This window comes from Leptodactylus fuscus, chromosome 2 (assembly GCF_031893055.1).
Source record: "Leptodactylus fuscus isolate aLepFus1 chromosome 2, aLepFus1.hap2, whole genome shotgun sequence".
Lineage (NCBI taxonomy): Eukaryota > Metazoa > Chordata > Amphibia > Anura > Leptodactylidae > Leptodactylus > Leptodactylus fuscus.
The window spans coordinates 184,899,839-184,913,417 of record NC_134266.1 but is presented as its reverse complement, the minus strand read 5'-3'; the positions used below and the strand labels follow the sequence as shown (position 1 = coordinate 184,913,417).

General features: G+C 41.1%; 1 protein-coding gene across 2 annotated transcripts; it reads right to left on the bottom strand.

Moving 5' to 3' along the window:
- Positions 1-3,394: 3,394 nt before the first annotated feature.
- On the bottom strand, positions 3,395-13,052 carry ARGLU1 (arginine and glutamate rich 1). 2 transcript variants are annotated; one of them, XM_075265296.1, is made up of 4 exons: positions 12,580-13,052; positions 9,367-9,592; positions 5,267-5,350; positions 3,395-4,553 (listed from the first exon to the last, which is right to left on the bottom strand). In XM_075265296.1, the coding sequence occupies exons 1-4, from the start codon at positions 12,900-12,902 to the stop codon at positions 4,389-4,391; spliced, it is 798 nt and encodes a 265-aa protein (XP_075121397.1). In that variant the 5' UTR covers positions 12,903-13,052; the 3' UTR covers positions 3,395-4,388. The 2 variants fall into 2 exon arrangements, with proteins under 2 accessions (XP_075121397.1, XP_075121398.1); XM_075265297.1 differs by having other exon boundaries at positions 9,367-9,589.
- Positions 13,053-13,579: the final 527 nt, after the last annotated feature.

The window sequence follows — 13,579 nt, the reverse complement described above, 5'->3', positions numbered from 1 at the left end:
GCAGAAGGTAAGTATAAACTACAAAGATGTAAACATTTAGTGTCTGTACCTTTAATGCGAATGCAATTGGTATAGGATTCCCTCCAGCGCGTCTTTATGGGTGACCGCGTGGAGGAGCGGGAATTTATCACATACCACTGAGCCACCATGTTGACCAAGTCCTGCCATTTTAGAGATGCTGTGACCCAATGGTTCAACAATTACAAAGTGTCCCTTGTTAAAGTTGCTCAGTTGCTCTTTTTCCTGCTTCCAACACATCAAATACAAGGACTGACTGTTCACTTGCTGGCTAACATATCCCAATCAATTTCATTCACTTCACTTGTTACGTTTTTAATTTTATGGCTGATTGATGTATATTGTGGTTACATAATATAATGGGGATGTACATATATACGTTGCCAATATAACATTTGATGATTTATTTCATGTTTACTAAGGATTACGTCTCCCAAGTGTTTAGGCTTTTCTGCAAAGTCACCAGTACTGTCTTTTTGAGACGTTATTTGTTGACCTGTCACCTCTATATAGACATTTTCCATGGATGCTACAGTGACATAAGCCTATAGTGACAGAGAAAATACAAAGAAAATGCAGCTACTAATGTGAAGATATGGGAATTCTGCAGTAGCTGCTTAATAATTCTACTTTGTTCGAGGCAGCAGAAAAGTAATAAAGTCTTGCCATGTTAAGTGTTCCCTTAGGACTGGTTTTAAAAGTATTACTGAAGATATATTATTGGAAGGAGAATGAAAAGGAATAACCTGGTAAATTGGTACAGATTATGTATGATACATTTAGGAATGTGCAGGGAAGCTAACGGGGGTGAAATATTTCTTTATCTATGTTTAAAACATCTTTTATCAATTTTCTAAATACAAAAGCTGAGTATCTATAGTTTACGTTGGCAGTTTATGTATCACCATACTATTTTTGCTGGACACCATAGAAGTCATTTATTATTATGGCACATCAATACAAAGGAATAATAAGGTTAAGCCCACACTATTGATTGAGATGGTCTCTTGGGTTTCTTTTATTTATGAAAGAGAAAGTAAGGTGAAACAAAATACTATAATTTATCAGTTGCCTTTATAGACCTGTTCAAAAAATGGATATAGTTTTTGATCACTTAAAATTACATTAGAGATTATTCTGACCCTCGCTAAAATGTTCCAAAAGGCATTAAAAGTGTGAATGTGTCACCAAAGTGGCCTAAGTTTCAATATGAAACATACTTTCATGACTTTAATAATTTTCCATCACTATATTTTGAAAAAAAAGGACTATATTCTGCAATTTTAACTGTGGCCACTAAGCCGAATAATAGAATAGAATGACACTGTAGACATTTTGTTGCATAAACAGTAAAAGGTGTAATAAATTCTAAATACAGATTGACCTCCAAGAAGAATGGCTTTGAGTGTGTAGTATTAGTAGTCTGTGTGATATTACCGCAACATAAAGCAGCGAAGATAAGCTTCTGTTTGATGACATTGCTCAACCTACAAGAGCTCTGTTCAGTTCTGCATAGATATCTATGGGTAGCTTTTCTGAGAATTCCTATAGAAGACATGCCACCATGAGTCCGGACATGAAATACCATGAAATAACAATTTGGGGCTTTTTTTTTCCCAACTGAGCATTATGCTGTTCCTCTATTATTCCTGTTAGAAATGTATCAATAAATAGACAGCTGGGTGTTACCCTACACAGTCCAACAATGTTCAATCAGTGTTGCAAGTATCGAAATGTGGAAGTACTCAGACCCTTTGACACATGCGCTGGTGTCACCCAGGTGTAACAGAAAGGCGCAACACTGTGGGGGAATTTGTCATTATGGTTACCTGTCTGGCACAGGGGACATCAAGACCAGCAAACAATAAGCCGTGAGGTATTAGAATAAAACAAAACATATATAGATAGATAGATAGATAGATAGATAGATAGGATAGATAGATAGGTCCGGTTTAAAGTGTCTGTACTAAAAAAATAGTTACCGGGTTAAGTAGAAAAAGTGATAATTGAGATTTGTGGATCTTGCCACCAGAATCTTTACTAGCCTTAAGTAGGACCATTTTAATAGACTAGGGCCCCAGGCCCCATCCCCTTAACTAACTCCACATAAGGTTCTCTTCCCCATCCACCAATGTTAAATTGAAATCTATCTATCGGACTGTCTCACTAGATCTACAGCGGCTGAGGGTGGAGGGCCCAGAGCAGATGCACCATTAGGGCTATGGTTACAGCAACCCTGATCCTAAGAAGCAGGCACCAAACATATATGTACTGTGGTGCTGCAAAGGTAGCAGAGATGAGCAGTTAGTTGTGCCAGTCCACAGACTACAATAGTAGGACTGCTTAGGTTCTTTTCATACAGTTACAAACTGACCTGAGGTACCTAATGAGTGGGCCACAGGTGAATCGCCCAGACCCAGGTAGGCTCCAGCTCACCCTGTCATGACACAATACACTCATTGTACTTCATACTCATCATATAGCATCTCCACCAGGCTATGCATCACTATAACATGCTGGGTAGGTGATTTAAGGATCTACAGTTTATTCTTATACACCATAGACCAGTGGTTTTTAACTTTTTCAAGCTAAGTACACTTATTCAAAATACGTCCCAACCAAGTCTCCTCAAAGTAGTGATCACTTAAGTTAATAAAATAAGGCTTCCTTTGGAACCTTTGTAAAATGATAATGTAATGATCCTCTCAGTGCCTCCATACATAGTATAATGACCATCACACTCAGTATAACAGTCCTTTTAGTGCCATACATGTAAAATAATGACTCCCCAGTGCCCCTCACATGTAATATGACCCCCATGTTGTTCATAAAGCATGCCACTCATAACGGTAACGTTTTAGCTAAGAAAAAAGCAAAAACAAAACTCGCATCTCAAAAATGGTGCATGGTTATTCCTTTATTGTAAACTAATGAGCATTTATCTTGCAGGTTTCCAGGGGATGAAAACTAAAAGTAAATCCTTGCAGCCGAAATTATCACAATCCAAAGGTTTTCCGCAAGAACAAAGAAATACGAACTGCAGTATTGTTAGGAAAAAACACTAATTGTTGAACATTTGCATTCATGGGACTTGTGGTTTCATAGCTTCTCCATGGTTTCCTCTTCACTTTCACGGCTCCAACGTAGGGTTTTACTGAAGATAACGAATTTCCTTGATTTTATTTAAGAATTGGAAAGTGTTATGTATTCAGACATTTATCGGAGGCAGTCAAGCCGACCAGCTGCATAACATGATACGGCATCGGTAACAGTACTCCATCAGGAAAAACAAAAAAATAGATCTCAAGCTTGCTACAAAAATACGTTGGGCAAAAATTTTCAAAACTCCTTTTAAACATTCACATCATACATGACGTACATGAGGCATTTAAGACTTTATTCAGCAAACTGATGTATTTACAAATTGTGGAAAATCGGACTGGATTGCATCAATGTAGTTAAAAACAATTGTGCACTGACAATACTGAACTAGGTAAACTTGGGAGAGGAATCGTTTCACTATCTGTATCCTTACCTGTACCGGGACATCAAGTGCAAGTGGAACAGCATCATGGGGACACTGGTTTTACAATACAGTACAAAGTTCCAACAATACTGTGGCAATTTATGGATGCAAACAGTCAATGCTTTGTAAAAGAGCCGACCAAACAATGCTCTTCTGTAAAAAATATAGCATCAGGGGGAGTTAAATCCTTATTAGGTCATGAAAATCAGTTTAATGGAGATGTCCAACCAATATATACATATTTTTGTTTTTTAATTAAAAAATAAAATAAAAAAAACATTAAAGTGAGAATGCTGCAGAATGCATATCCACCTCACCAAGTCCTCACCACTTTTATCCTAATACTTCCCATTCCCTCTCAACACAGGAAATAAGTGACTAGTCAATGGCTACACAGGTGATGTGCCTCGGCCAGTGACTGGATGAGCAATCATCTCCTGTAGGTCGAGAGGACCCAGGAAGTGAAGAATGGCAGTGGATCCGAAAAGCAATGGAATAGGGAATTTTTTAATTTTTTTTTTTTTTTAAATTGGCAGGACAACCCCATTAAAGAAACTTAGACCATTTTTACATACTCCCAAAAAATTATGAAACATTATGTAAAAACATATTTTGATTCAGATTTGACTAAAATTTGATTCAGTCAATAGCTGTTATACCTATATATATATATAAAAATGAAACATACATTACGGAATTGAGAGCACAGCCCCTTTGAGAAATGATATTTGATATTCCAGACTTAAAAATAAAAAAAATAAAATAAAAGGAAAAAAAAGACACTTCAACATGAAGCTACCATACATAGTCTTAGCTTGGTTAGGACAATGTTCATATGCTAGAATCAATCAGGGCTTTTTAATGAGAAAGATAATTTCGGCCTTGACTTTCCCTTTCCCAATATCATTTTTTGCTCCTCCTTTTGTTGTCGCTGTCTTTCTTGTTCTAGTTTCATCCTTTCCTCATGTATTTTCCTTTGTTCTTCAACAATTTTCAATTGCTCCTCAGCCTATAGTTAAAAATAAAAGCAAAAAAATGAATAAAAACTAAAATAAGTCCAGAATTAAAGGATAAAATGATACTTTTACCCTAAACTAAACACTCTCCCCCACCTATCTTCTAAATTACAGTATATACTCGAGTATAAGCCGATGCCCCTAATTTTACCACAAAAAACTGGGAAAACTTATTGACTTGAGTATAAGCCTAGGGGGGAGATGCAGCAGCTACTGGAAAACTTAAACATTTTTTAAGTTTTTGGGTGCAGTAGTTGCTGGGTGCTGGGGAAGGGGAGGGGGTGTTTTGGTTGTCTGTCTGCCCCTTCCCTGAGCTTGAGGACTGGGTTTTTTTCCCCCCACTTGGAATACAGCCTGGCTGAATATACGGTATCTGCAGTGCTCCTATTAACCCCTGCAGATACCCTATATTCAGTAGACCGGGCACTTTCAGACACAGTGAGACCCAATGTGTATGTGTTTCACAGCAATTTTCTACTTTTATATGTATTCTAGGGAAAGGAGGGATTTAGAACTTTACTTATTTTTTTATTGTATTTTTCTAAAGCTTTTTTCCCCCACTATTTTATGGGAGATTCTATACATTACTATTGTGGCTGGTCATAGTCACCCCCCCCCCCCAAATCTGCTTAGAGCTGGGCAGACATTTCTAGCCTGGTGCGGGAGCGACTTTCTGAGAGTAGAGAGCTTCAAACGTATAGCTTACCAGTTTAGCTTGTGCTTCAGCAATTTTACGGTTATTTTCTTCAAGTATTCGCTCCAGCTCCTCACGTTTAGCCCTTTCTTCTTCCTATATGGAGGATACAGTCACATGTTAGAATTTTGCAGTAGTCTACTGCACATCTTACCCTAAATTGCCTCAACTCCAGCGGGACTTAAGGGGCAGCGCTAGAGCCGCCATGTTTTCCATTACAACATCAAACAATGCAGTCGCTACACACATTTTTTTTTTTCTAGCACTAGGTTCAGTTCACCCCTCCCAAACCAAACAATCAAATAAACCCTCCCTAACCTGCCCTAGCCATTAATTGTTACTTTTTATCTTTATTTTTTATTATAGCCAGACATATCAACAAGGACAACTACAAAACTGGGTAATGTACATGAAATTATAAAGGAAAACGGAAATATAAAGATAAAGGGAATAGTTTTTCTCACCAATAACGGATACCTACGTATTCTTTACCTATACTCCTTTAATCAGCATTAAAAGTTGAATATTTACTGTCTTGTCCAGTGTCCTGCAGAGTGTGCTCCTCAGCTGCCAAACGCGCCAGCTTCCTCTTTAAAATGATTTGTACTGTTAGCTTGGCAACACCTGCCATCAGCAGCTCAACCAATATTAAGAAACATACAAGGAAGGCTGAGCTGAGGAATGCAGATGTTTATTGTAAGAGGGAACAAAAATATGTAATTCATCATTCCTAAGGCAAACAATTCATAACAAACATACATTTTATTGTTAGTCAAATACAATCCGCTGCCGAGGATCTGGGGAAGTGCGAAATGCAGAGCGCTGACAGTTTAAAGGTGCAATCCAGATTTTTTGCAATAATAATAATAAAAAAAAAGATTTTAGTTGATTTTTTCATTGTGAATGGATAGACTTCTCATTTCCGAATACAGCTGTACATTTCCAAGAATGCAACAGAGATCAAAACAGCAGAAATGCACCTTTAAAAATATATAGATTAGATGTGAAACATTGTGTGTAAATGCACACGGGCCTGAAAAACGTACGCAAAATGTAAATATTCAGTAAAATTCAAAGATTACTAAAAATGTTCAAAGAATAAAAAGAAAAAAAAAAAAACAGATTATATAAAATTCGGACAAGTAACAGGCTACTGCCTATTGTTTTTAGGGCTACCAAGTGGTCACGGTAGTGACTTGACTTGTCATTAGAGGAACACTAAACCTAGGATTGAGTAATAAGGCCCTCATTGTCTGTTTGTAGCATCTTCTGCTAAATCTCCTGCTGATCGGTTCCTCCTTGGTCAGAAACCATCTCAGGAGGCAGGGCTTAGTATTGTCAAGCTACTTCAGACAGGATGCAAGGAGGGTAGCTCCTGCTCCAGTCTATTGTCTTATAGTCAGAAGACAGTCGGGACATGGCCGATCTCCTGGGACAATATACATTTCTTCCTTTTTACAGTGGTATGAGACAAGATGATCAAGGGGAAAAAAGAAGATGAAGGAATGAAGAGCTGGGATACTTTTTGAGCATTTTTCTGTGTTTAGTGTTCCTTTAATAGAAACATGACAATAATATGGGTAGATTTTATGACTATAGCTCTATTGTGATTCAAGCCGCACAACTTTGTGGCAGGGCGCAGAACCATAACTAAAATGATGATGACACACAGTAGCACCGATGATATAAATAAAGGCCCAGGTATAAGTTTACCTTCCATACTGGGCTGTAAATGTGTCATTTCACTTCATTTGGGCCATGATGGAAGAACTGCTGGGACTACAAGTCTACAAGAAGAGCCCAGTGTGTTGGCAAACTCAAGATGGTCAATGTATAGGGAAAGACGGCTGTAACAATTTACTGGGAACACTGTTGTTCCATTTCCTAAGGCACTCTAAAATATGCTGGGGCTGTATTAAAAAAAAAAAAAAAAAAAATTAAAACAAAAAACTTCTTAGGTCAAGATTGCCTGGAGCCCTTTGGGACAGTCTGGACTAGGCTATATACCATAACGCGATAAAAAAAAAAAAATATGCTTAAAATTAAGAATACAAACATCTCAATGAATTTTGAACAGAATTATAATAGAAAATGCTTACTATGCGGTGCCTTTCTTCCCACAGCAAAGGCAACAGTCTAAATCCTTAATATACATCTGTCTATAAAGGAACACTAAAACTAGAAATGAATGCTGTACGTAAACCAGCAATATAATTCCCTTTACTGTTTATCAGTCTGCAGCACTTTCGGCATGTTCCCGACACCAATGGTCCTCCATGATTGTCCACAACTATTTACTGACTATGAACCAGGAGGGAGGCTGAACCAGCTAATATTCTTACCTGGACTGATCTCCTGGGACATAGAAAATTCATTAACATATGCCACAATTTTAGGTGTAATGAGGCAACGTAGGAACAAGAAAATAAAGAAATGTGGGGATACATTATTTTTGCATATATTCTGTGTTTAGTGTTCCTTTAACTATTAGATTTATTGTCTTCGAAGGGAAGACAGGAAAGTATGCCAGAAACCTCCAAATAAATAAATTAGATTATTTTGCAGTTAAAATTCACATTAGTCTAAGGCTGGACCAGCCTAGACTAGAGTAGAAGAAACAGGGAGTCTTTTTTGGCAGTTACTGGTTCCTCTTGCCAAGACTCTGTAAGGGTGCATGCACACTACGTAACGCCGGGCGTGTATGAGAGCCGTACACGCCGGCGTTACAGCAGGGCTGCCGAACACTTCCCATTCACTTCAATGGGAGCGCTCGTAAACGCCGCTGTTACGAGCGCTCCCATTGAAGTGAATGGGAAGTGTTCGGCAGCCCTGCTGTAACGCCGGCGTGTACGGCTCTCATACACGCCCGGCGTTACGTAGTGTGCATGCACCCTAAAGGTGTAAGGAATGTTACAAGCAATGTCCTCTAGACATAGGTAAGCAAATCAGCTCTCCTCCAGGAGGAAAACTATCGTGTAAGGGGGCGTTCACACTACAGTCGGTGTCCGACAGCAAGTGTCCGCTGCTAATGTCCGTTCAAAATCTTGCAAGGACATTAGCAGCGGACACTAGCTGTGTCTGACATTTTGCATAGATTTAAATGGAGATCGGGTGCGTTCTTTTACAGTCCGTGTCTGTCCTTAACTGTCCGTTTTCAAAGATGCCCGACTTTCAAGCGGACAGCAAAACCTGACGTGTAGGTTTTTGCTGTCCACTTGAAAAGTCGGACATCTTTGGGAACGGACAGTTAAGGACAGGCACGGACTCTAAAAGAACGCACCCCATGACCATTTAAATCAATGCAAAATGTTACGGACACAGCCAGTGTCCGCTGCTAATGTCCGTGCAAGATTTTGAACGGAAATTAGCAGCGGACACCGACTGTAGTGTGAACGCCCCCTTAAAGGGACCACTGGATCAATGCAGTGTAGCTTTCCAAAATTTGGCTCTAATGCACAGAAAACAATAGCATTCAGTAGCCAATTACTATATATATATATGCACACATTGTCTACTTCTGCTCCACCTGTTGGAAAGCAACATATTTAAACTTATATGAAGGCAGCTTGATTCCTTCAAGGAAGTCTATGGGGAGGAAAGGATGTTATGACTAGTTACTTGACATATGTTAATGATGAGCTAGACAAACATGGGGAGAAAACGATGGTTATCTTGTGGGTAAGCTTAATAAAATGGTTAGTGCTTAAGTAAATGGCAACACCACCACCCTTGATGCAGGAGAGAAAAGGTACATCAAAGAGCAAATTTGAGCCCTTTCCAGTTTCTACACGGTCAGTGACATGACACCTTAGCGGTCAGTAGCTAGTTTCTGGTTTTAATTCATTGAACAAAAAGATTACAGCCATGGCAAAAGTTTCATGTGCACGCCAACAACTTGTCAATAAACCCAAATGGCACCTTTGAGGAACCAAAGCAAATATTGAAACGTATTGCAGTCCTCTCGATGCCAAACAGTTTAGATGCTCCATGACACCCAGGTAAGGGACCCAGAATGCAGCTAACAACAACTATGTACTACTACAAGAGAATAGAAAGACAGTGAGAAAGTTTTGCCATGGACTGCCACTACTTTCCAAACGACCGAGCGTTACCTCTCTGGCTTTTTGTGCAGCAAGCTCGGCCTGCCTCTGTCGCTCGAGTTCTTCGAGCAACTGCTTTTCCATGATGCGTTTAGCTTCCTCCACCCGCCGAAGAACTTCTCGTTCAATTTCATCTTTCCTTTTCTCTAACTCTTCCTCCACACGCTTGGCAACCAACTCTTCTACGCGTCGTGCCGTTTCCTCCTCTATCAGTTTTTCTTCAATTTCTTGCTGCCTACTGGATTAAGAATAAAAACAGTATTCAATAAATTAGATTTATTATCCTATATGAGTGTTGAAAGAGATCCTATCATTGGAAACCCTTTTTTTCTCGATAACACGTCTTCTGCTACCTTAAGATGTCTTCTCCGCACCACCGTTCGGTAGAAATCCGGGTTTTCTTTAGTATGCAAATGACGCTGTAAGAAGCTATTTTCTTGTGGCCTGGGCGTGCACAGTCAGCTCTGCCCGAGGCCTAGAAAATTAAAAACCCAGGACAGAAGACGACACAGGGAGAGGCCATTCCTGAAGATGATAGAGGCGGCGCTGGAGAGTTCTCTCGCAGCATTGGAGACACCCCCAGTGCTGCGAGAGAACTTATTTGCATACCAAAGAAAACAAGGATTTCTACCGAATGGCAGCACGGAGAAGACATCTAAAAGTAGGAGAAGAATAGCCTTTCTTAAGGCTATTCCTACAGGTTATCGAGAAAAAAACGGGTATCCAATGATAGGATCCCTTTCTGAAGTATCACATACCATTCATATATATATATATTCACATCCTCTACTTTCACAATCTACAATATCAATAAAGCCCAAGAGCTAATGTGTACAGAAGGGGCAGAGGGGAGATCCCCTGCCAGATGTCAAAAGAGAAAAATATCAGGGTTCTGAATTTCAATGCGTCTGATTATTTGTCTTCAAGCGTGACAGTAGCTTTCTCCCCTGTGCCATTCAGGACACATGCTCAGCACAATTGAGCAAGCATGTGAATAAGAGTTGGCACATCTTTAGACTTCAGCCAAAATCTCTCTCATGTATGGATTATTTCTAGAGATCCGAACAGCACGCTCCATAGAAATGAATGGATGCACCTGGTACTTCCGCTCTGACGGCGGCCGGCCGCTTAACCCCCCCGCGTGCCGGCTACGTCCATTCATTTCTATGCGAGTGTGCTGTTCAGATCGGCTGATCCGAACAGTACTCGCTCATCTCTATTTCCCATCTATACAAATCTCTACCAAAACGGGAACACTAAGCTGCAAGTCCCGGCCCTAGAGTGGGACTTCCAGAAACAGGCAAGCAATTCTATTCAACACAGCCCTTACGGTTTCCAAACTGCCATAGAGATGATTGGGAGCTACAAAAAACAATGTAGAACATCGAGCTACATGGTTTTCATAATTGTGCAGCAACAGATGTTTATACTCTTTCCGTAGCTCCCATACACCTCTATGGGAACTATGCTAATTATACAAAGCCACTTGTCTGCTTCTGTAAATGCAGCTAGGTAATTAGAACTTGTAACTAGATGAGAAATACCTTTAAAAGGTGACTTAACTTTCAAACAAATTTTGGATTTTTGTCAGCATTCGTGACACTTAAAGATTGGAATACACTTCTTGATTCTCACTAGAGTATGGATGGATGTAGTCTAAGAAGCTGAAGAAGTATGGGGTCATTTCAAGCAGGTCTCTCTCAGCCAATATAAAATGTAAACCAGTGCTTGGGATGCCATGTGACAGATTAGATTCTCTATTCTACCCATGTTTTACTAGAGATATCATCTGTCAAAAACAAAGTTGTATTAGGAGCAGTGATGACAGCTGGATTCCAACTGTGTTCGCAATTGATGATATCCTTTATAGAGGACCTTTCATCAGATTGGGCACAGGCAGTTCTATATACTGCAGGAAAGCTGACAGTGCGCTGAATTCAGTGCACTGTCGGCTTTCCCGATCTGTGCCCTGGGTAAAGTGCTATCAGTCCCGGTACCGTAGCGCTTTAGTGTCAGAAGGGCATTTCTGACACTTAGCCAGTCTATCTGTGGAGCGGGGAGGAACTCCTCCTCCCTCTGCTCGTCCATAGACGAGTATTATCAGGAGAGGGAGGGGGGAGTTCCTCCCCGCTCACACTGTACAGCGCAATAGGCGCTGCTGGGCAGAAGGGCGTCCCTGGCTAAGTGTCAGAAACGCCCTTCTGACACTAAAGCGCTACGGTACCGGGACCAATAGCGCTTTACCCCGGGCACAGATCGGGAAAGTGCGCTGAATTCATCCCACTGTCAGCTTTCCAGCAGTATATAGACCTGCCTGTGCCCAAATCGGTGAAAGGTCCTCTTTAAGAAAACAATATTACAATGTATTAATATCAAACATTTTCAGAAAATCCACATTTTTTTTCTCTTCAAAAGTTTAGTTACGCTCTAAAGGGGGATTCTCAGCCCCAAATGGAGTTTTCATGTGTGTGTCCAACATCCAGGTGGCGCACAGATCAGCTATTTAGGCAGCCTCCATGCAATGGACGCCTGGATGTAGATGTAAAGTGTATTCAGGTTGCTACTATTGAATTCCCCAGAACCACTGCTATGCGGTGTACAGCTACAGTACTGCTACTAATAGCCTGCACACCAGCTCTCAGAGGCTGCCATCAGCTGATCTGTGTAGGTTCTGGGTGTCAGAATCCCACAAGTCACATACTCATGATCTTTCCTATGGATAGGTCATCAGAATGAAAATTCAATGTAAAGTGTACCTAAATGTTTGAAACAAAAAATAATAATTTCTGAAAGTTTGTGACAGATAAAGGTTTTTAAATTTTTTTTTTTATTATATTGGATGAAACCCCTATTGCTCAGTTCTTCATAACCACAAGCATCCTTCTTCATGCATTCCCTGAAAGCAGTGATAGACTTGTGTCTGTTCCTACATGAGACCCATCACATACATATGGTAGTGCTCACACAGGATTGTGGCCTACAGCCTGCTGTGAGTGGCTGGACTGGCATGGGCAGAGGGGCATTAGGTGGAGGGCGATATGAGGCCTACATAGTAGAGACACAGGTTTTATTGGGGGGAAGGAGGACATGAGGCCTACTAAGCAGGGACACAAGGCCTACTGAGCACGGACACAGGCTGTAGGTGGGGAGGGGGATATTAGGCCTACTGAGCAGGAAGCAGAGGACAGGGGTACAGTGCGATGACCGGCTCCACATGACACTCACATCCGCCGTTGGCGCTCGTACTCCAGCTTCTTCTCCTCCTCCTCCCGCTTCTGCTTCTCATCCAGGCTGCTCCTCTTACTAACCGTGCGCCCGAAGATATCGATGCGGTCAGGCGGAGACGCCGCTCGCTCCCGTTCCCTGCGAGACGCCGTGTTAGACCGGGACCTGGATCTGGATTCCCGCCTTCGGTTTCTCTTGCTCTCCCGGGATTTAGAGCGCTTCCTCACTCGCTCCTTCTCCCGGGAGCGGCTGCGCTTTTTATTATGCTTGCCGCTCTTGGCGTGTTTAGAACGGGATGAGCTTCGACTGCGCGACCGACCCATATCTCCGCACACTGGCTGTAATGCTCAGACAGCACAGACTGCTCGTCTGCTGGATGATTATACAAGCGGGGCCTGGATACACACTTCAATGGATGAGGACAAGATGGCGGCAGCTCTAACCCTGCGCCACTCACAAGTGCATCCCACAACTCTGCGCGGCAGATGGAAAACGCATGCGCTGTATGTCCCACAATCCAAAGCGCGTGGTCTGCTGACCTGTCCGCAATCCGCGCAGGCGCAGAACATGCCGGTTAATGTGACAGGCAGCTAGAGTAATCACAGCCGCAGAACCTCCATTAGCCAAACACAGCGGCCTCCTAATGTGTCTAACATAATAGGATACCTTCATATGACCGTCTCTAGGCCTCCATAAGGCAGGCACCAGTGTACCTCAATGATAGTAACAATAATCCATAAGGAGTTAAAGGGGTATTCCCATGAACAGAATCATTTTTAAATTTGTAGATAATTAAAAGTTAAACATTTTTGCAAATATAAGTAATTAAACGTTTTGCGGAGTTTTAAAGATTTTATATATTTTAAACATCTTATGGTGACAGTCTGTTTTGATCGGTTGCCAGTGGATACGACCATGAATGCAGGACCTCTCTAAGGTCAGAAAATCAGCCATGATGTCCTTATTGTGGCCGGGATATCTTCTTATACATGTAATGTCC